The sequence below is a fragment of the Panthera pardus genome, unplaced genomic scaffold (assembly GCF_024362965.1).
Source record: "Panthera pardus isolate Hobbes unplaced genomic scaffold, ASM2436296v1 HiC_scaffold_6, whole genome shotgun sequence".
NCBI classification, from domain to species: domain Eukaryota; kingdom Metazoa; phylum Chordata; class Mammalia; order Carnivora; family Felidae; genus Panthera; species Panthera pardus.
Genome location: NW_026526991.1, coordinates 106,099,460 through 106,123,453, shown reverse-complemented (window position 1 = coordinate 106,123,453; position 23,994 = coordinate 106,099,460). Strand labels below are relative to the sequence as shown.

Genomic DNA, 23,994 nt, shown 5'->3' with positions numbered 1-23,994 from the left:
TCCATGCCCATTTGCCTGGCTTCAAATGACACTTTGCAAGAGTGGAGAATGATTCAGAGCTAGTGGACAACAGATGTATATATGAAAGTACTCCAAAAGACAGTCATTAATGATGCCACAAGAAAGTCACTTCTGAACAGACAGAACGAAGTAGCTGTGATGGTCAGGGCTTCTGTGTCCTAACAGCCCAGGGCAAGGTGGAAGATCCTTTGCCAAAACTTGCTTATGGACAGGCACTCACAAACTCTTGTAAATCACTTGCATTATATGTGCAGTAATATTTCCAAGCCCAGGGATTTGTCAAGGAGTAGGGACACAGGGTGAATTAAGAGCAGCTGCCTGAGGACCTCACAGTGTAGCCTAGCAAGCATGCGAAGAGGGGGACACATCCCAAGTGCCATGGGAGGAGTGAGGGACAATTGGGGAGAACTATCTGACGAGGCTTCTGTGAGGAGCATCATGGTGTGGTGGAGAGTCCTGAATGGTGAATCAGGGGACCCAGCTCTGAGTCCCGCTCTCTCCAATAATCAGCTCAAGTGAGCTGTTCCTATCTTGGACTCCAGTTTCTTCACCTTATCTCAGGCCACATTCCAACACTAAAGTTTTAGGGCCCTTGTTTGGACCAGCTGGGAATTAACGGGGGTGGGGGAGCAAGAGTTATCTGGGGTCTGCACAGTCCACTGTCACTGAGCAGCATGGGGTCAGGATGACCCTCTCACACATGGTAACTAAAGGGTACAAAATAATGGAGTCAAGGGAAAAACAGTTGTTAATGTTTCATCTCATGCAATCTGAGCCAGATGGTTGGTGGGATTCTGTCACAAAAATCTAGACGTGTGGTAACCCCTGACCATGAGCTAAGTCCACGGTAAATACTGACTATATGGATTAAATTGTAAAAAAAAAAAAAGGTTGAAATAATGATGCACATGCCCTTGACATGTGTACAACGTAAATCAGTGATTTTCAGATTACTGCTCTTGAGCCACATGGGGCCTTTTTGTGGGCAACCTGCTGCTCTCATAAGTCCTCAGATTTCTGTATTTCAATAATACACTATCCCAGACTCTGCAGGGCATGTAGCAGTCACGCGGCTCTGTCGGGTAATGATGATTGGAAAAGTGGCTCCCGAGTCACATAACTGAATACCACTGGTGTAAATATTTAATCCTGCTTATCTATGTGGAAATTCAATGTTTCACTTCCACCGTCTGTCTGTCTTTTATATGCTCATCCACATAAATGTCTGTCAGACTGCAAGCTTTAGAGGGCTGGGACTGCATTTAAAATGTCTTAATGATATGAGACAGAGATTCCCAAATGGGTAGATATTTAATAAATGCATTTTTTGATCTTGAGGAGGAAAAAGAAAGAAGAAATTTCTGACTTTATCTCTTTCTCTATGGCTTCTCTCTAACAACTGGCCTTCTATTAGATTCAATATTGAAGCTGGAAAAAGGGCCCTGTCTCTTGGAGCAGCACATCTCTACCAGTGGGCTCTGTGCAGCAGTGATAGTTTTCTAAGTGGTGCCTTCAAAAGGGATGTTCGTTGCTGCTCGGAGGGAGAGGGAAGGCCTCTGCATTACCCTGGTCTTTACCCAAGAGGAGCAGGGCTTGAAGGCCAAGACACATGTGGCTGCCTGCTTTGGAAGTGACACAGAAGCAACAGTGCACAAGCCTACCCCCTGCTTGTTTCACCTCTTTTGGGCCCAGAAACACTTCATGAGTGTAATTTTCTCCTTCTCCTAAGGCTGTCTGTAACCAGTGGCAGAGGCAATGCCTAGTACTGAAATGACTATAGATGGGGATATAATGCAAGGTTGGCCTTTAGACACTAACCTCTTAGGGTCACATGCAGGCTGGATTACATGAGTCTCCTCCTCTCCTCTTTCTGGAAACACTTAGATGGCTGACAGTTAGGTCATGCCAACAACAGAGGGTCTTCAAACAATGCTTGATACCATTCTGTGAAGTAGCTAAACTCAAGAGATTCATGAAAGAAGACTCTGATTTGCCCTCAAGCTTTGACCCTAACCATTTCACCCACTTGCTCTTGCTGAGGCCCTGGTGACCTCCACATTGCTAAGCCCAATGATTCGCTTTTGGCGCTCACTTTGCTTGACCTCTGAGCAGCATGGACCCTCCTTCACTTTTCCTCCTGTCTGTCTGGCAGTGCCTGTCTAAGTCTCCCTTGCTGGTTATTCCTCATCACCCCTGTCTCCAAACATCACTGGGGCCCAGGTTCTTGGAATGCGTCTCACTTCTGTCTATACTACACCCTAGTATGGCAGCTAGGCTAATGCTGACTCTGCAAATTATAATTCTGTCCCAGACCTTTTCCCCAGACTTAGATTTATCCCAGTTGTTCACTCAACATCTCCACTTGGAAGTCTAATAGACATTTCAAACTTAAAGGTCTACAATGGTTTTCATGATATTCCTGCCCTGACATCTTTTCTCTCCCCATCTTCCCTGTATCAGTAAATGAGGACTCTACTCCTACTACTTTGAGGACAACCACCTTGGGATCTCCCTGACTTCTCTCTCTTTCACATCTCATATGTTATATGTCAGCAAATGCTGCCATTGTAGAGCCTGACTGCATTACATCATGTTACCAGGACAAGGCTGAACACCGTCTCTTGAGGCAGTAGCTTCCCACCTGGCTCCCTGCTTCACCCTTACTCACCTTCATTTCATTTTGCACATGATGGCCAGGGGGATCCTGTTAAATTTTACATAAATAAAAATCCTGGGTGGGTCGTATCTTTTCTCAGCTTGAAACCACCTGAGGCTTCTTGGCTCCCTTCTAGTAAAAGTCCAGATTCTTATAATGATTTTCATGATCTGCTCCTTGATTAACCTTGGACCTCATCTCCTACCACTGTCCCTGTTTTTCACTCCTCCCCAGTCACATTAGCCTCTTTTCTGTTCCTATGTCAGCCATCTTCCTGCTTCAAGGCCTTTCCATTGGCTGTTCCCTCTGCCTGGAATGCTCTTTCCTCAAATATCTATATGGCTCATTTCCTTACTGCCTTCAAGTCTTTATTCAGATGCTACCTTCTCAGTGAGGTATTTCCTGGTCACCTCCCCTAGAAATGCAACCTCTCAACACTTCTGCCTCCCTCTCACTGTTTTATCTTTCTCTACAGTACTTACCACTCTCTGTCATACTAGTTAATTTATTGTCTATCTCCCCACTAGAATATAATTTCCATGAGGGCAGGGAGTTTTGACTATTTTGTTCATTGCTATATCCCCAGTGCCTAAAAAGTGCCTGGCACAGAGTTGCCCTGAATTAACGGATGGACAGAAGGAGGGAGGAAAGAATGAACTAGAATATGTTTTTGCATATAATTTCACTGGAAACATCATACTCTAATTACTTAGAGACATGCTTCTCAACTATGCCCTTTCTCTCTGTTGTCTTTCCAATCCCTGTTCCTTCTACTTCCTCAGTGGTTTTGCAGCTTTTCCTAGAAAAAATGAGTAATTGGGCCCCTTTATGTAAGCCCAGCTACCATGGAATGTGCCATTAAACTGTCCCTGTGCTGGAGACAGCTCCGTCTCACCGGTGCCCACCACCAGTGGCATTTTGTAAGTGCTGACAGGGATTCTGCCTGAAAGTTGCCGGGGTCATTGATGAAGAGTGATGATACCTTTTTGTTTTTTTAAACGACCACCTAATTTTTGAGCTGAAAAGAACTGGTAAGTACACTAACCTGTAATCTTTTAACAATTTCAAAGGCTAAGATGTTACTTTAATTGAAACACACGTGTAATTTGTAACAGCATTTCTCTCTTCCTATTTGTTTTGAAGGGCAAACTATGAAGTTCTGAAGAAGAGAATATAGTTACTAAGCCACACACTTGCCTTTTCTGCAGATCTTTTCGTTGCCAACTCCTTAATAATTTAATCACATCAATTCTGCTTTTAATTGGACTTCCCCAATAGACAGTCCTTTGGCCCCATTTTCTGGCTCCGTTCCTAAGTCTCTCACATTCACTTCATTGCAAATGTCTATTTTACTCTCTATATCTTGCTTTTTCGATACATATTCCCTTGCCTCATTCCCTAGAACTGTTCCACCACCATCTCCACAACTGAAGGAGCCAGGTTCTCAACCTGTCCTCCGAGGACAGGTTGGCTGAGGATGAGAAGTAGACCCAAAAGTCTTCTCCAGCCATGAGGAAAGAGTATGAGGTGAGAGGCACAACAGTCTCCAGAGTTTGATTTCATCCATGTTTGAGCTTATGAAAATTTGGCAGAAACTTTGCCCATTGGGGTAGGCAGTTCAGTATGCTCTTCCCAAAGTTTAGCCAGATGGTGGGTGGATGGGTCTTGTCAATGTGATCTGCTCCAGCAGCAAAGAATACTTCCTACTGGAAATTCCTTAGAATTTTTTCACTTAATGGGCAAGGCAGGAAGCAGCATACTTCTCCATGGAAGCTCTTGTGTTAGCCAGAGAACAGGAGAACTATATGTCTATGTAGATGGCACTTAATTGCTTAGCAAGTAGTGGATACTGAACATTTTTAATAACATGGGAAGAAACATGTTCATCACCATTACTCATGAGTTAGGGGTTCCACCCTGACTCAAGGTGAAGAGAGGAGCCAAGATGCCATTTCCTGTGTCTTTGAGGTAAGCTTCTCTGTCACTCACAGGTCAACTTATCTATTCACCAAACCATTCAGTCCACCAACTGTTCAACTACTCCACAGTACCATTAACAGTATAAAATTAGGTGCCAGGCATTTTTCCAGAACGACCCTCAATGGCATTATTGCTCACTGTTACAATCCATCAAAGGTGTTGCCTTCCAACTTGCCAAACTACTTAGTAGAGCATAAGGGTTTCTTCAGGTTGTTAATTTATGTTGTTACCAGTCCCTTGTTGTTTGTGTGTTTTAATTTTGTATTTTCATCTTGAGCAGAGTTATTAGAAAGGGAATAGTTGATAGATGATAGTTAAATCAGTCTCTGAAATGAGGGAGCAGACATTCTGTTCTTTGTTCTCATCTTTGACTGTCTTCTTCTCTTTTCCCTGCACCTGCTCCTTCTCCCAGATTCCCAATTAGAATTCAGTTACTAATGAGTAGAAACACAAAGAAATCAACTGGGGAGGGGTTTGAACACAATGGACATAATTAATGCCTACTCACAAGGACAAGAAACTGGACTCACATGTTAGACACACATATGTGTGTTAGGATATATATGTACACACATTCCTACACAGTAGGGATTTTAAAACTCTAATGGGAAGACCATAATCTAACCCCTGCCCAAAGAGATGGAGCCTGGAGGAGGATGTCTGATCAAAAAAAAAAAAAGAAAAAAAAAGAGTCCACCTTAGCAAAATCTCAACTGTCTTTTAGACTCTTTGGATTCTAAAAGGAATATGAGGCTTTACAGATCAACAGCTATTATTTCCCATCTGTGACTGATTTCTATGAGCAGAAATGATCACAATCAATGCTACAAATGTTGCTCCAGGTAGACAAACTGTAAGGACAAGTTGGTGGTAGAAGGTTTCACTGTTCTGGACTCTGTCTCCTCCCTCTCCCAGAACCCAGCCCAAGACAGGACAGCTGCTCACTGTTTCGGGGCTTCTCCTCATCCATGCCTTCATCCTCGTTCTCAGGGTCGATGTCCTCTGCCTGGGTGATCCAGTCCAGGTAGCCCTTCAGGTCCTCTTCCAGCTGCTGCTTCTCTCGCAGCTTCTGGAAGTCTCCCCGAGCCTTGGCCTTCTCTCTCTCTTTGGAAAACTCTCTGGCAAGAGAGAGTGGAGTGGCAGGGTAGGGGGGCACACAGAGGAAGAGGGCCAGGTGGGTGGGAAGGAGAGATGGAGATAAGAGGAAATAAAGGGATTAATTTCTTCTCTTTGCACCAGGAGACCTGCCCACCTGCCCCTGCTTTCTACAGACAGCATTCTCTCATCCCAGGCTTTGTCTTCACTCTCACATAAACAGAAAGTCACTGAAGCGGACATTCTTGACACAGGCCACCAGAGTACAAAGTAACGGATAAAGTCCATTTCATTATTCTTGGATCACGGTCACAGACTTTGTCTTTTAATAGTGACTGTACTCCAGTGACCTGGAAACCCTTTTCAAACAGTCACTTAAAACCTCCATGACAGTTTTGGACCATGCACTTTCATTCTCCCCTGGAATTGGGTGGCCACTGGAAAGCCTTACAAACATCTCTGGATGACAAAGGTGTTAGGACTGGTGGTGTGCCAAAGCCCACTCACCCGCACTGGCTCCTGGGAGACCACCACACACAGCTCTTTGCTGCTCTAGCTTCACTGATATCTCCTTGTGGCTTGAAATTGGCCACGGTGGGAATATTTACACTATGGAAATTGGCAAAATGCTACAAACTAGGGCTTTTTCTTCCCGCAGAGCCGATTGGTAAATATTTACCAGTACACCACTGATTTAAGGCCCAGGAGATTTAACCTCCTTAATCTCTATTCTTACTACTAGAGCTCGTTTTGCCACTTTTAACATGCCTGGAAGGATTTCTAATCTAGAGAAAGTTCTTCCCCATGAGGAGACAAATGAGGACTCCAAACACAAGAAAATGTCCTGGGGGCTGCCCTTTATGTTAAAAAAGAAATGTAATCAGAATGGAAAAATATATAAAAGAAAGATGATATAAAAGTTAAATGATGCATTCAGTTTAAAGTAATCATGAGTAGAAATTGGAATTGGATTGGGATTTGCTGAAAGAAGGGCGTACTGAAAAATTTCTGACAAAATTGGTATTTCTTTCCTATTTTCTGATTCTGTTCTTATTTTCTCTCTGACTTCAAATGCACTTTCTAGCAAGAAAGGGGCTGGCAGCAGAAGGAGATATTCAAGAGGGCTAGTTCTGAACTCTTAATGCCTTTTCTTCCAAAATAGGACTATAGGAGCATTTTCGTCTTTGATATTTAGTCAATGGGAAATGGGGCCCTTGGTGGTGGTGGTGGTGGTGTGTGTATGTGTGACATGTACTGGGCATCTTGGTTAGTTCACAGAGACCTGATTCTTCCTTCTCTTACCAGTAAAGGCCTAGTTCAGGGCAGGAGGCTGTAGCAATCACCTTGAAGGCACAAGCCACACTAAGGAAAGGCACCTTGGAAGGAAGGGCACAGCAACAAATCACAGAGGGACAAAAGCTCAGCGCCTGAATCCATTCAGTCCTGTAGAGATGCCTCTGTCACCACATCCACTATCTATTTAGGATTTGCATTTTGCTTATGTGGCCTCAGAGCGTACAGATTTTTAGCATTCACTATTTTTATGGTGAAAAGGGGTTAGGACAAGGAGTGGTCTAGGGAATTTTTTATTTTTATTTTTTTTTTCCAATATATGAAATATATTGTCAAATTGGTTTCCATACAACACCCAGTTCTAGGGAATTTTTTAATTGGGAGATGCGGGGGCTCTCAAGCTAACGAGTTTTCTTGAACTGCTGTCTTAATGATGCTCTGCTTTGGATGGAATTTTCTTCTTAAATTTGATTGAATCCAGTTCTAATTGGATTGAACTTGCTCTTTCTCCGGCTTCCTGCCAACTGGCACTACCTTCATTTTCTTCCAAGGAAGTTTAATGCCAGGGAAAAGCAACCAGATTGACAGCTCAAAATGAAGATGGAAGCTTTGCCTTGCTTTGTTCCCTCACTCCTTTTGCTGTTGCGGATGAGCATGGATATGCCCCCTATATCTGGGCATACCACCTGGGCTGTAGGCTTGTTCTCTAGAGATGGTCACCTCATATGGTAGTTCCTTCCCCATGCAAATCCACTCCAATAGCTGTGCTTCCAGGAGCCTTCTCTGGACTATCATTATGCCCTCATACATTTGCATTCTCCGTTCCTTTTCTGTGGAATGGGTTTGGAGTTGTAAGGTGACTTAATAGTTATGGGTTCACTTTAGCTCTTTTGGATTATTTTGCAGAGGTCTCAAGTCCTAGTTACAAGACAACTACCCATCCTTCTGGAGTCAGGAGAACGGGGTTGGAATCAAACTGGAGTAGGGACAATCGATCCAGTCTTATGTTACAGCATTTGCCCCATGGAATGAAAGTTCATCATCCATACTCCAAGACTCTGGGGAACTTACATAAATATCCATGAGGTTGTATTGGGGGTGTGAAGGGAATGGAGAAGAGGCAGGACTGGATCTGAAGTCCTTCTGGCTCCCTTTGGCTCCTACAGTGTGAGGGGTATAACTAGGCTTATGGCTGGATGGAAGGTGAGTCACAGTTTCTCTCTCCAGATCCCACGCAGTAAGGGATTTTCTGGTTCGCTTTATCTCCTTGCCTGGATGCTAGCCATGTGCCTGCTCTGGGGACTGAACTAATGAATACATGAAGCCCCAGCCTGATGGGCTGTGCTGGGCCCAGGGACCAGAGCTGGCCAGACAATCAGCCATAGCCATGGCATTTGTTATAAGGCAGGAGCACAGCTCTTCACAGCAATGGCCAATGTGAAAAGTGAGAGGTGGAATAGAGAGCTGGAGCCAGTATTCAGTAATGTAAAGCACACAGAGGGAGGTGCATGTGGAAAATCCAATCAATACAGAGGGCTTGGTGGGGCTCTAGGCCCTCTCATGATCAATATAGTCAATTCTAATTATTCATAGATTCTGTATTTGCGAATTTGCCTACTTGCTAAAACTTATTTGTCACTCCCAAATTGATATTTGTGTGCCATTGTGGTCATATGTAGATATGTGCAGCATGGGGTAAAACTGGAATCACACTCCTAGCTGAGGTTAAACAAGGCAACACTCTGCCTTTGTTTCAGCTCTTATACTGTAAACAAGTGTACTTTTTATGGTCTCTTTAGTGCCATGTTTTTCACATTTCTGCATTTTTTATTGGTGGTTTTTCTGTTAAAAATAGCTCCCAAACACAATGCTGAAGTGCTGTCTAGTGTTCCTTAGTGCAAGAAGGCTGTGATGTGCTTTACAGAAAAAGTACATGTGTTAGATAAGCTCCATTAAGGCATCAGTGATAGTGCCATGAGCACGATGTTAATGAATCAACAATATATATTAAATAAGATGCCTTTAAACAGAAACACACATAAAATAAGGTTATGTATTGGTTATTTGACAAAAATCTTGTGACTATAGACTCACAGGATCCTAACCCTGTATTTCTCCTAAGAGTAATGGTTTAGTATTCATTAACTCAATGTTCATGGTGACCTCATAAAACATAACTATACAGAAAATGAAAATGACTATAGATGTTGCTATCTCTTCTGCTTTCACCCACAAAGAATGCATGTCCTGGCATTTCTCTTGCTTCTTTCTGGGCCTAGACATTGTGTCTTAACTATGTGCCATGGGCCAGGCATGCTATCAGGTTGCAAAATGCCTCTCCACCAAGACCCCTGCTGTTTTGGGGAGACACACCCATTTCCCAGTGGGAAAGGGGACAGGATGGCTCTCCATCTAAGAGATCCTGAGTTCTTTGTCTCCTGAAAGCACATGTCTGAAGTTCTCTGTTTGCAATCACTTAAAAACAAAGAGTGACCAGATTCCAGAGCCCAGGAACTTCTACCTGACCACAATTTAAGTACAATGTTGGGAATCTCACTGTCACTGCTTTAATTTTAGTAGGCTGGAGACAGAGATTTCCGGAGAGAAAAGCAAATATAATCCAATTCTTGTTGGTGGTAATACCAGTCCTGTAAGCTTGTGAGGATCAATAGATAATGAACACTAAGCCATTTTGAAAAAAAAATCCATGAGATGTATATTCTTTACGCTGACTCCATCTGGCTTCATGAGGAAGAAGATGCTCTAGATATGTGAAGGTTCTAGGTAAAGGATGCCTAACTCTCTGGTGACCAAAATCTCGAAATTTCTATTTTTTACTTTATAGAGTGTCATCTTTCCTTCCTGCTTTAACAGAATAGTCCAAGCACAATTTAACTTTTTTTGGTGACTGAAGGACATAATTTATGAGGATGAGCTACTGTGTTGGACTGTAAATAATATAATCACTAACTGATGGGTGTAGGGGTTCTTGTTGGGGCTCTTTCTGTTCCCAGTGGCTGTTTCCAGCAGCCAGCCTATGGGTTGGTTCTGCTTCCTCTCTGCTCCTCTCATCCCTCCTCACTACACTTACTGCTATTCACCTCTCTGTCTTCTTGACTATGATCTAGGAATGTAGGATTAACTGGTTAACTGGGTTTGGGGACAGTACAACATGAAGGATAGGGGTAGAGGCTGTGGATTCCCATTGGCTGGGTTTAACCCTGGATCCTCCATTTTCATCTGTAAGAATTGTAGTGAAATTTCCTCATCTGAGCCTCAATTTTATTCTCTATAAAATGGAGCTATAAATAGCACCTAACTCATAGGGTTTTTGTGAACACTGAATGAGCTATATACCTGCAGCTCCATGCATAGAGCCTGCCATGGAGAATGATGGTTACTGTTCATGTTATCATTGGGACAGTGAATTTTGTGGAGCTCTGAGAGTTTTTTGGATACTTTTGGAAGGTTGGCTTAATCAGAAATCTGACTGATGAATAAGTGGGATTTTGGTTGTATTATTGTGGTGACTTTTATATTACTGTCCTGCTTGATCAAGATGGTGACTCAAAACTGAAACCACTGCCACCATGTGGTCAGCCAGTAAGAGCCTGATTCCAGGTTTTGTCATTGAGTGGACTCAGGGCCACCCATTCAGAGTGGCCAGCCCTTTTGACTGATTAGGAGGCCTCCTTAAACCAAGAAGGGGAGATGCCTTTCCACAGACACTTCTTTGACTAGGCAGAGGATGTGCCCAGTGGCCCAGGAAGACTTGGGAGATTCTCCCTCAGCAGTTTTGGAGCTGTGAGGAGCAGACTCCCACTCTGGGTCAGGGAGCAGATGCTGGGGAAGGTATTCCACAGAGACCAATTTACACAAGAGCTGATTCTGAAGTCTGAAAGCCTTAGTGTTCCTATTCAGAATCAACTCATATTTGAAGTATTACTATGTGCCAGGGTTTGGTCTAGGTATTTGTACACACACTATCTCAATGGGAATGAGTTGGGCCAAGACATGGTCTTCAAAACAAATTTTCTCTCACATCAGCAACTGTTGCCATTTGATTTCTCTGCTTTGATATCACCAAGAAGACAGCTTTCCTGGGGGAGCCAAGAATGACTGTGAGTGGATACCTTGCTTGATGAGGGGCCTTCATGGGCTAGTGCTGATTCTCTACTTTGGATTCCTGGGGAGAATTTCACTTGCTTAGAATAGATCCTAATCTTTGGGGGAAGAAAGTAGAATCATTTTTTTAAAAGGTTCAGAGCTCTGGCTTGTGTTACAGCTTAAGTTCATTCAGTGTATATCCCACAGACACCGATGAGAAGATGGGGTCCAGGCTGTGCCTGAGTGCTGGTCCTCGTTCTGATACTTACAAGCATAATGATGTTACACAAGTCACTTACGTCTGGGCGCACTTTCCTCATCTTTAAAAGGAAAAGGTTGATGATTCTATTCAATAATTCCAGTTATGATAGGCACCAAGTAAACAATAATCATTCTCATGACAGCACCATTATTGAGCACTTACTATATGCTAAGTATTTTACACAAATGATCTCACTCTATTATCACACCAACCTATGAGTTGGTATTATTATCTTCATTTTTCAGATGGTTTAAAAGGGTGAAGTCACCAAACATTATGCATCTAACAAGTGCAGAGCTGGGGTGTTCAAATTTGTCTTGGGTGAGAGTGATGAAGTTGGATTTTTTAATGCTTTCCTTGGGGATTCACATATAAACACAGTGGCATTTTCTTGTGTTGGAACACAGAAATCAAAACCTTTCCACCTTCCAGGCAGCTAATCAGCAGCTTATGCTGTCCTGTTCATCATTTTTTCCCCTGATGGAAGACACTAGTTTCCTGTGTGGCCTTACCTTGGCAAAAGGCATGGTGTCATCAAAGTCTCTAACAGGCCACCCACCATGGCAAGAAGTGAGGGTGGAAGCAGATTCTTTCCTTCACCAAATCCCAAAGACTAAACCTGATGCTCCTGCAATGCATTAGGCAATGGCAGGAGACAGAAGTAGCTGTTCCCAGTTTATGTACTTAGTAAAAATGGAATGCAATTGTTCCCATCAGGCCTGACTTTGTCCCAGCATTAATGTCCCTGGAGACATAGGAAAGGCTACTTGAAGCAGCTGACCTGTCTTGAGCAGGGCAGAAATAGATTGTCCCCCACCCCCATGTAGCGAAGGCAGCAGAGTGGGTCACCCACGAGCAGGTCACCAGGAGCATTTTGGTGTTAGGCCTTGGCATGGCTGGCATGGACTTGTGAAGAAGAAGGTACATTGAAGAAATGCCCAGTGAGTCTCTGTGGTATCAAGGGGACCATCCCCAAGGTGGCTTGATGCCTCAACCATAGGCTATTTCTACCACTTTTTAACTTTATCAGAGGAAAGCCCAAATTAGGCAAACTTTATACTTGTAGCCAAGTAGATAAACTTAAAGGAAAGTATATTCCATCTCCTCTATTCTCAAATAACCTATGGCTTTGAACAGCTAACTGCCTTTTCCACCCAGAAAGGGACATACAAGACATGGACCACTGAGTCTATGAATTAGAATCAAAGGGAATTTTATTTTTATTTTGTATTTGTTTATTTATATTCTATTTAAAATTGTTTGTTTATTTATTTTTCAATTCTTATTACTCCAGTCCATTTAGTACTGAATAAGAGCTATCTGAAACTTTTACTGTTAGCCTGTCTCAAACTGTAATTAGGCAAGTACCTATTTGCAAGGCTGTTGCATGTGTTAGCAGCACAGTCTGTGAATCTTCCCTGCAATCCCTGCTTCCAAACCCTTTCGACTCAAGGGTCTCACCATGCAACTCCTCAGGTAGAAGGAGATGCATCCTGCCTACCTGAACAGCCACTTGAGGGTAGGAGGGGGTTGCATGAGCTGGCAGGAGACAGATGAGTCTAGGTATCTCCTCATGAAGCCCAAACCAACAGATTAATCCTTGTACATTTGATCCTCTGTCCAGCCAGACCAAGGACATTCACTTCAAGGCTCCTGAGGTGGCCTCTTATCCCAGGTTCATCAGAGCCAGAAAAAAGAATAAAGCCAGGAATAGCATAAAGAGTAAATAAAATAAATAAAATCAAGACCTTTTTCCTTGGTCCTGCTTACCCGCTAAGAACACCGAGAACCAAGTTAAGTACAAAAAATGACCCTATGATGATAAGTGTAACAAAATAGATCCAGGGCCAGTCCCTTCCTACGGCATCATTGACCTGGAAGAATGGAATGATAGTTAGTGAGGCACACTCAGCAGCCGAGCACGGCCAAGTGCCCATCACCAGCTCCTGGACACTGACCCATGCAGTGCCGGGACCTGGGGATCCTCTAGGTCCAAATCGGAGGCCAAATAGCCTGCCCAGCCAATGGGTCAGAATCTGTGGTTGAACAGGGACTTTTTTTTCTGGTTTTCCTGGCCTGTTAGGATCCCATCCCCGAGGACCCTGGTGATGTATATAGTGGGACCTGGGACCTTGCTCGGCTGCATTGTAAAGAGTACATAGAAACGGTAAGCTTACCCGCTCAACACACCGAGAACCAGATTTAGAACGAAAAAGGATCCAAAGATGACCAGACTGACAAAATACACCCAGGGTAACTCATAGCCCATAGCGTCCTGCATCTGGAAAGATGAAGAGCAGAATGAGAGCAGGAAAAGAGCAGGAAAGAGAGAGCAGAATGAGTTAAAGTGAGGAGGCAGGCATGAAGGGTGTGAACAGAACTGGAGACTTGTGAGGCTGAACCAGGGTCCATGGTTACCACTGTCACCCTCGATGTTCAAAATACTTCCTCATGACCCTGACCTGACCTGCAAAGGCCCTTTGCAGGCTTTGCCTCAAGAGGAGGCTTTTCTGGCTCTCTCTGTTGTTTTATTTTCTGGAACACAAAGCTTCCTTCAATGTTTTCACTTGTCTAAGAAGGTGGGCCACCTGAAAAAACGATTTCTTCAGTGTAGGATGGTTTTAGCTCAGTTGGGTTTACATGGCATTAAATCCTTCACTGCACTCTGGGGGTACCCTAACCTTGGTGTCAGGAGTGCCTCAGCTCTTACTGATGGAGCCAGAGATCCAGAATCTTCAAGGATGTGAGGAAGGAGAGAACTTCCTTAAGGGGCTTTCCTGATCTGGGCCCAGGATTTAGAGGCAAAAGTCCAGGGCTTCACGAGCACTATGGGCCACGGCCCAGGAAAGATGGTCGTTTTAGTATGTATTCAGAGAACAGTTCCAGTCCTGCAACCATATTTCCTAGATGGAAAGAGCCTGTAGCCTGGAGACTGACCACACCTAACAAGGGTCATGGAAACAGTCTGGAAGGCTGCAAACCCCTGGGGTAGCTGGAGGCAGTGGTGTGCTGGAACTTGTTCCCCTAGGCTTTGGAAAGCCACTGTGTCTCTTCCCAGTTCCATGTTCAGTGATGTCACTATGGTAGCCTGAAGCTGACCATGGTGGGCAGAAATGCACAAATGACACCGATCAGACCCCTTCTCCCCTTTGCTCCTAAGAATTGGTGGTTAACATTTACCAGCACATCACTGGCTGGAGGGTACATGTGAACATGATGCAAGGTCATAGAGCAGCATTTTTGTCAAACAGGAAATTTATTCTGATTTAGTTTCTCAAATTTACTTCTTTTGATGCTTTCTGGCTAGACCAATCAGGATTTAGTCTTATCTTCCTAAAATGAACCACAACTCTGCCCTTGTGAAATTCCCTTACAGGAATCCAAATTCCTAATACAAAAGGTTCCTGAATGAATTAGTGGATCTCAGAGTGTGGCCCTCACCTGCTTAGAAATGCACATACCTGGGCCCCTTCCTGAAACTCTGCAGGTGGACCCAAAAAGCCATGTTTCAACAAGCCCTGCAGTGAGTCTGACGTATACTAAAGTTTGAGAACCACTGGTTTACACCATTCTCCATAACTCCCAACTTCAAAAACAGGGATGCGACACGACAAATAGTGATTCACTATTTGTCTCTGCTTTATTGCATGGCAATGTTCTTGAACGTGTGGTCTGAAGACCACCAGCATCAGAATCACCTGGAAGAATTGTTACCATTGCAGGTCCCTGGGCCATTCCCCCCAAATCGGTATACCTCATAACTCTGAATGTTAGTCACCCAGGTGATTCGAAAGACAGGTGCCTCAGATGAGTCACATATGTGCTGGGATAGTACCGCCCTCAGCCCTCAGGGCTTCTCAGGCTCCAAGAAACCTTATCCATGTGCCTAATCATGCTGGACAAATACTGTGTTCTCTGTGTGCTGTGAGTGGAAAAGAATGAGAAGTTCTGGGAGACCTACCTAGTTGGATTGGTTTGAAGTGTTGTATTCCTATATGTTCTTTTCAAATCTAATACTACGTATCTGGGGTTACTATATTTTTGTTAGAAGAATCTACCAAATGTAGCCATAGTGCAGAGTACAAAAATTGTGTTAAGGGCTTGGGGATCACTGGTTTGAACTGAGTCACTCACTCAGCAAAAGAAGAGTTCCCAACATTTGTCCATTCAACCATTGCATAATTGGGTTTAACATGAATTTTTTGAGCATTCCCATTCCCAAATACTCTGCTGTTTTTCACATAGTACTTATCACTTTCTAACTGTATAACTTATACATTTATATACACATATTTATTATGTGTGTGTCTTCCATGCGGAATGTAAGCTCCATGAGGACAGGCAGTTCTGATTTGGTTTGTTCACTGGTGCTGAAAACAGTGCCTTACACATGGCAGGTACTCAGTAAATGTTGAGTGAATCAATGAACTTGATATGTGCCAGGTACTGTGCTATAAATAGGAAGCCCTTGCTAGCATGGGGGACAGATAAATAAAAGGCAACTACAACTGGAGGTGGTAAATGCAGTTGTAGGAATAAACAGGCAGGGTTATAGAAGCTCAAAGGGAAGAGTGGCTGTATGAGGCTCGGAGAAGCTAGCAAGGGCCTAACCAGGCAGGAGTGGGTAAACCTTGCACTATGGGGTCACTGAAGGCAGAAGGAGCACTGGAGCAGGAACGAAGCCCAGAGGCCATGTGATCCTATGACAGAATGGTGGGTTTCCTAGGAACTTGGCAATTATCAAAAATAGAACCCACAGCTGAAAAGCCATCCAGGCTCTGGGATGGAGGCTTTTTCCAGTGGCTGAATACTAAAATATCTAGCAAAACAGCAATTGTTATAAGAGACAGGTTAGTAAAGTCTGTGTGTGTCAGACTGTGCCCCTTTCACAAGGAGCCTGGGAGCCTCCTTTAACCAGAAAGTAACCAGCAGAGGAAAGACCTATAACCACCTTCACTCCCAGGAGGAGAAAAAGAATATGGCAGTCATACAGGAAGGGGCAGGACTGGTGACATAAAGTTAGGGAGGAGAAAGGCATAGGCACCACAGTGAGCTAGGCAACCACAGGCCACATAATGATTGTAAGGATGGCCATGTGATCCCAGTGTCTGTATGTCACATTTTATTATGGGGGACCGTGAAATAAGCCATTCCCTAGTCTTAGCAGTGGTCTCATTAAAGTTCACATTGGTTCAACAGTATTTCATGAGTGCCTACTATGTGTAAGACACCATGTTCTGTGCCAGTGAAAGCGACGGGGTTGAAAACAGCCCTGAGATAGGAGAAGGCATCTGCCAGGAGGTGTTTATAGAAAGTGGATTCAAGGCCATGAACACTTCAGGTGTCCTAGATTTTCCTTTCTCAGATTAAGTCCTGCCAATGAAAGTCAGAGCCCCTTCCTCTTCCCTAAGTTAGCAAGGGTGGGCAGGTCAGGAAGCTGATGGAAGCTGTGGACCCACCTGAGAAAAGCACCCATGGTGCTTTGCATACAACCCCATGGATGCATGTTTCTGACCAACCAATTGCTCTGTGCTAATCCTAGAAGAGTTTTCCCCAAAGGGGCCTGTTCTGAGTGAGTTCTCCTGCTTCACCCAGGATCTCAGACCTCCTCACCTTCCTCGGGACAGAGGGGAACAAGTAGTTCCAGAAGGCAATGGCATGTTTGCTGCAGTTCACACTCTCAGAGCTGCCTCTGGAGCCCAGGCATATGGTGAGTGGGAGTGAGGGCTGATTGGCACTGAACCAACCTCCTTGGAATTAAATCTCTCCTGACTGGTTTCTCATACCCCTAAATTTGTGCACACTTAACCTCACAGAAAACACAGTGCCCCAGGCCACATATCTCTCACAAATCAACAAACTCATGAACTCTGGAAATTTCCTTGGGCCCTTATTCAGATTGGGTGTCCTTTCCTTTGTGTCACAAGGGGAGTGACTTCCAGCATCATTAAGGACTTCAGATAGATGGAGATATAGACCATGTTGCCCCCAGATAGCTCATAGAGAGCCTCATAACATTATGATCTGTAGATAACATCATGACCCATAGATATCTCATTGATATCCTCATGACCCATAGATTTCTCACTGATATCCTATAACCTCAAGAGTCATAGATACCTCATTGATATCCTCATAATAGCCTCATGACCCATAGATATCCCATTGATATCCCTATGGTAACCTCATGACTCATAGATATTTTCATGACCTATAGATATCCCATAGAGAGCCAGGGCTATATTCAGGAGACTCAGGATCCCTACCTCTCTTTTGTCCTATGCTTTTGGTTTGGTCTCTCTCTCTTTCAAAGGTTTAAGATGCAGAATAGCAGGTGAGGAGCAGGAGGTAGGAGGACAGGGAGATTAACAAGTTCCTAAGACCCCATCACTTCCTCAGGCAGCAATGCTCAGCAGCCACCAGTGGGTGATTCTCTGGTCTGTGTGGCTCAGGCCTGAGAGGAAAGCACCCCTTTTGTCTTCTCTTTTGCTTTCTCTTTATTCTAGGCCACCTACTTTTGGGGGCAGACTGAGCAGAGAGCATACAATGCTGGGTGTCTCTGAAGTAGGGCAATGCCTGGAGTGATGAGATTGATGTCTTAAATCAGCTGGAATGGAGCTATTAAGAAGAGAGAGAATAAATAAAGACATATTTTTTAAAAATGACCCAGATTGCTGACACCCTTATTTAGAGGTGAAAAAGGATGGGTTTTCTCAAACCATTAAAGCTATATGTTTCTTAGGCCTATAACAAAGGAAGCTTTGTGACTTTTGTAAGGAAGGCATGCATTTAGACATCTTGATGTCCACCATAAGCAGCCATTGCGGCCTTCAGGCCCAAGGACTAACAAGATGACACCAGGCTTTGCTGAAACACACACCTTATTAAAATAATTCCAAGAATCCATAGACACACCAAAGGTGATACTGAATGAAAAATACAGAAGAACCTTTTGAAAAGAACATTTAATTCCTTGAGGGCAACTTCAACCTTAGACCTTCAAATCCAACATTTATTTTTTTCCCAGAAAGAAAAAAATAGGAGGAACAAAACCCCTGGACCCTAGTCTGTCAAGGTTACTCTCAAGCCTAGCTGATTTCCATGAGTTTTCAAGTTGTGGTATTTTCTCCTATCAGGTTCGTAGCATAGGCACTGGGGATCTAAAAAGACTAAGTAGTTTCAGCAAATGCCAAGAGGTCTGTCACTTGTCATCAAAGGCAGGAGGTGTAAACCCATAAAAGTCACAGTGCTTTCCACAGAGTATCATTAGAGGATGATATGGCTGCTAGAATCATTAGAGGACATGGGGTTCCCATCCACAGGTCAATGAGTAGCAAGTCAGACAACAGGTACTACCTGACTCCTTTCCACCCCCTGCACCTATTTATCATTGTACATGGAAAACCTGTGAATGCCTCAGGGCACAAGTAAAAGCCTGGATTATGTGGGGAAAGACACCAACAGCCTCCTGACATAAAGGCAAGCCAACAAAATTAAATCCTTGATCTATTAAAATCCCTGAACTCAGTTAGAATCATGCATTGACATCCTGGGGAAGTTTAGGGGGCGTAAGGAGTAGACTGGTGGCCTCAGGTATGAACACCTGTGTAGGAGAAGGCTGGCTCACAGCCAAAGGAAGAAATGTTTGTTTGTCCTGGGCAGCCACCAGGTGTGGGGTTGAGTTTGATGCCTGTGACTGCACCTCTAGGTAGGTGGCTTTTCAGACACATTGGGGCAGCTGAGCTGAGCTGTTGAGAGAACCTAAAACACAGTTCTCTCCAATCTCCCAAAATGTTATAAAGCTTGCTTTTCCCAGGAGGAAGAGCCTCAAGGCCAGTGAAATTCCACTTTCTTCCTGAAGTGCTCTGTGCCAGTGTGGAACTCTCTCTGCTCTCCCTGAGTGTATTGTCTTGTGCTGCTAAGTTATGTTTCTTTGTGTGTCCCTTAGCTCTTCAATCAGATCCTAAATTCCTTGAGGGCAGAACATCTCCCCATCTCTCTACCCGAGTCCCTACTCAGTCCTGGGAACACAGTACCTGCTCAATAAATGTTTGTTAAATGGAATTATTGAATAATAAGGACTCCTCTAATGCCAGTGAAATGAATAAAATAAAACCAAATAATTAAATAAATAATATCTTTGAGAGATGCTAATTTTCTTTTTGATATGCTTATAAACCACCAGTTTACTAAATGACATTCTTTATTTAAAGCAGCATGTGCACTAAGTGGGGAGCACTTTCACTGAAGCAGATTAAAAGTTAAGAACTGCAGGGTCTTAAGTAGGACCTACCACTTTCTCTACTCTGATACCTGTTAAAGAGCCCAGGATACTGTTTCTAGGTTACTTGAGGATTTTTTCTCAGCTCTTCATTTAGAATGACTATTAGGTCATCAATAGAGCTCAGCTTCATTTCTGCTTTCTTGATGCCTTCAGAGACTCATTTTCTATATTCTGCAGTGAAAAAAGGTGGCTTTTTGAAGAAAAGATTGAGTGGGGAAAAATAGGGTAAAGCCTGAATCAACCTGCCTGAGTGTGTGTGTGTGTGTGTGTGTGTGTGTGTGTATGAGAGTTTAGTAGGAATTATCTTGCCAGCATGTCCAGACATGTAAGTGGGACGACAAGACAAAGTGTGGAGCTGACAACTGACTTATGAAAGGTTAAAACATTAGAATTTTGTTCCCAAGTTCTCCTGCTGAGTCCAAACTAACCCAGATATTACAGAAGACACTATTTGTGATTCTAAAAAATCTTTTCTTTATATGATTTCTCACTAAGTATTCTTTTTAATCCTATTTTAAGTCCAATTTCTATTTTTTAAGAATCAATGAAACAACTGATCCTGGAGAAACCAATTGTGGGGGGTCAATGGGTGGTGTCAGAAAGAAGCGATCCCAGTATGTTGGTGGTAGGGTGGGCTGGGGTGTGAGTCCAGGAAAACCTAGACCAGAGTGCTTTTATTGTGCTCCACAGTATGTAATATTCTTGGGGACCTTGGATCAGGAGGGCACTGAGTGAGCAGAGATCAACAGAATCCTCTTGATGAAGGATTATTCAGTTATCTAGATTATGAAAGAGCTAGAAATGTGTATTCTTGGGTGATGCCTACTCTAACTCCTGCTTCCTTTTCCCACGAGTCTTACATGTGATCCTCTCCAGATGTTCTAAACCCCGAGTAAGTGGCCATGTTATTCTGTTTCACAAGAGCATGCGGCTATCTCAAGTACAAAGTCAGCACTGAACAGACACTTGGTTGATGTTTATGCTACTTAATTGCGATTCGGCCACAACATGGAAGGGATAATATTCAGGATTTCAAACTGACCCTAGTTCTTGATCACGTCTAAGAATTCTGCAGATCATCTTGATTCAACAGTCTCTTCTATCTTCAGGAAGGCACATACTCAAACCATATAAGACAAGTTGTTTTGAATTATATGCAGAAGGCGAGGGTTATTTTGTTAGAAAAAAAAGCAAACAAAATCTGAACATAGAAATGGAAACCAATGGTAAATGCCATACAATATTGGATTCTTCCCTCGGTTTTGGTGCTTCAGTGCTTCTAAAGAAGGCTGATACTTTTTATTTGATCACCTTTCCCCACCATTTTTAAAGAGGGTGGATGTCCTGAAAGTAAATGAAGAGGCTTTGGCTTAAGAAGCCATTGCCCAAAGAAACCACACCTCAGACTGAGTTTTGGCTTAGTTTTCAAATCCCCAGTGTTTCCTACCCCTTACCCTGTCATCTGCGGACTTGGTAAAATAAATGTTTCAACAAATCATTCACCTAGTTGGGGCCTTGGCCCAATGTATGGCTAATAGCTTTAACAGCTGAGGAACTGTTCAAGTATTACAGTTTGATCTTATATTTTTAGTCGACTAACTCTTCAAAATCATAACAATGGGATGAAATAACGGATGTCACAGAAAAAGAGAAATAAACTTGATATTATCCATGGTAGGAAGCAGGTGTCTGCCATTTGCTACTGGTGACCTTCCTGGTGCCATCCATCCCAAGCTTTATCCAGTGATTGAATCAATTGCTTCTTTAGTGCTTTAATGGCCAATTCTCTCCCTAGGTATATCTAACTAGATGTTTGATAGTTCAAAATGAACCCAGCTCTGGGGTTTCCATTCGTTGCTGTACTTGAAAATCTTGGTTGCTCCTTCCCACATCCTCTAGACTTGCCCCTTGCCTTTGAAGGGAAATGCATTTTTTCTGAGTGGAAGACCCTACTCCCCCAATTTCCATGGAAACCATAGCTCCTTAGACTGGTTCAAATCCAGTGGCATCAAAGCAGCACCATGCAGACTGAATAGGTTAGATTTATAGGGGTTTTCAGACTTCAGCTTGGGAATCAGAATTCCCTGGAAAGCCTTTCCAAAGTGCAGATACTGCGTCCTAACTTTGGAACTTCTCATTCAGTGGCTTGGAGGGAATTAGAAAGCTCCATGTTTTATACTAAGATACATCAAGACTTAGGAGTCTGTGGGTTTAGAGATACAGGCCAGAGACAAGGAGGAGAAAGGCTGAAGGGGAAGAAGTAAGAGGGAGAGAGAGGAAGAAGGAAGAAAGGAAGAAATGGCCATGGAAAGGTCAAAGCAATTAGAGAAATTATCTGAAAGCAGGAGCATTGGGCTGGGAAGTGCTTCCATCACGAATACCCAAGTATGAAGTTGTATCAGCTTAAGGAGCATACGTGCATGTGCATGTGTGTATGTGTGCAGACACATACACACATGCACATGCACACACACACAACATGGCCATTTTTGGGAAGGTGCTGGGAAAATCAGAGAGGCATGTCCCATGAGCCTGGGATTGTTCCTTCACCTCTGACACTTTCTCTGTTCCCAGCTTGAGCTCTATCACATACACCCCAGGGGAGAGAGCACAACACAGCTGCTGAAAATTGGTAGTTGCAGTTGTGTGCTTCTTCTCATTCCCCACTCTGGCTGTCATTATGACAGTATTTCTTTGGGTCACATCTGGCTGGTGGGGTATCAATGACTTATGGTGGGGGAGAGGGAGGGAGTGATGAAGGAAGATCACAAAAATATATCAGGGCCATCAGCAAAGTAAATTATACCTATTACCCCAGCCCCACACCCACCCACCCACTGCCACTCTGCCCTCAATTTGCTGCCACAGAAGTCATTCCTATAGCAACTTAAGGCGTAGGGTTGAAGCTCAAGTGATGAGGCTCCAAAGCACAGTTCCATATGATCATATGTTCTATGCCCATAGCAGAAACCTCAATGTGCAGAAGAATGTTTGGCTAGACAGAGGGATCTACCCAAGGTAGAAGAGCCACTTGGGAAATTTGATCAGCTTTACTAAACAAAATATATTTGCCTAAGCATATTTAGGCAAATTAGTTCAATTTAGTTCAAATTAGTTAAATTCCTTCTTTTCCTCTTAGAAATTGTTCAAACCAGTTTTGTATTGAGCATAGGCTGGAAAAATGTTTTCCAGTGTTTCATTTTAATTTGAGGGTGAGATGATTTGGCCTTTGTCTTTTTTTCAAAGTATCACAACATAGCAACAATACCATTGGAGCACAGGCTCCAGCTGTACAACCATTATTTAGTTTAGATTTACTATTTCTCTAGACTGAACTTTTCAGTCTTAACTGGATGTTATTTATGTCTGAATTCTATACCTAGAAGCATCCCTGGCATGCAAGGAATGCTCAATAAATGTTTGCTGGGTACAAGGCTCTTGGGCAAGTTTCTAGTAGTCATTTGCAGAAGTACGCATTTCATAGCAACACAAGGTTTCAGCATGTTGACTAGAACATAGAAACTGGGAAGAAGAGTTTTGAATCGAGAGGACATGGTGCTTATGAAAAAATTAGAAGATACAATACCCTGTACCACATCTCTGTGTTGTTACAAAACTCTTATGATTTTAGGAAGAAGTCAACACCTCTCTTGGCATCAGTTCCTTTCTATCTGGCAGCTCTGTTCAATGGGAAGGCATTCACTTTCCTCTCCCTCTTCCCTGCTTTAGTGTGTAGACACTATTCCCTAAGCAGGATCTTAGGCTGTTTTCAGCATGGCCAAATAAATTTGACTATTTGCAAAACTCTGTGTGAGATGGTATTTTCAAGACTGGCAACAAGCATTTTTCACCCAAATGCTGGAGAACAACACTGGATTCTGGCAAGTCATTCCTCATGCTCAAGTAGGAGATACTATAAAGAATTATATTTTCTGGAGCTTTTACAAATAATGGACTTGACTTTGCCAGAATGGAGACAGCTCAAATATGGTGTGTATATTTGCCTGTCCCATAGGCAAAAATCTGGCACTTTAACAGCTTTAATGTTGGCAAAGTAGTGTTGGCTGCTGGATAATAAAAAGGGCATCTTGAAAGTAGAAGAAGATTTACTGTCAACTGGTTGACACTTAGGAAGTTGTATTTATAAATATGCATCACATAACCAGCAGAGTATTTTGTTAGCAGTGAAAATAATGGCAATGTATTTGTCTGATGGACGATTCTAATATGATAAGGTATGATTAACATGAGAAATAGAAATATAATAGCATGCCATAATGCTATACAATTCAATAA

General features: G+C 43.2%; 1 protein-coding gene across 50 annotated transcripts in view; it reads right to left on the bottom strand.

The window, feature by feature from the left end:
- Window positions 1–23,994, bottom strand: part of CACNA1C (calcium voltage-gated channel subunit alpha1 C) — a 752,487-nt gene that overhangs the window by 181,520 nt on the left and 546,973 nt on the right. For 27 of the 50 annotated variants that reach the window (XM_019464982.2, XM_053895067.1, XM_053895065.1 and 24 more), the window contains exons 8-9: window positions 13,592–13,695; window positions 5,603–5,775 (exon numbers count right to left, since the gene is read on the bottom strand). In XM_019464982.2, coding sequence (XP_019320527.2) covers window positions 5,603–5,775; window positions 13,592–13,695 — 277 coding nt within the window. Of the gene's footprint in view, window positions 1–5,602; window positions 5,776–13,184; window positions 13,289–13,591; window positions 13,696–23,994 lie in introns of all 50 variants that reach the window. The other 23 variants (XM_053895064.1, XM_019464985.2, XM_019464996.2 and 20 more) reach the window with 1 other exon arrangement.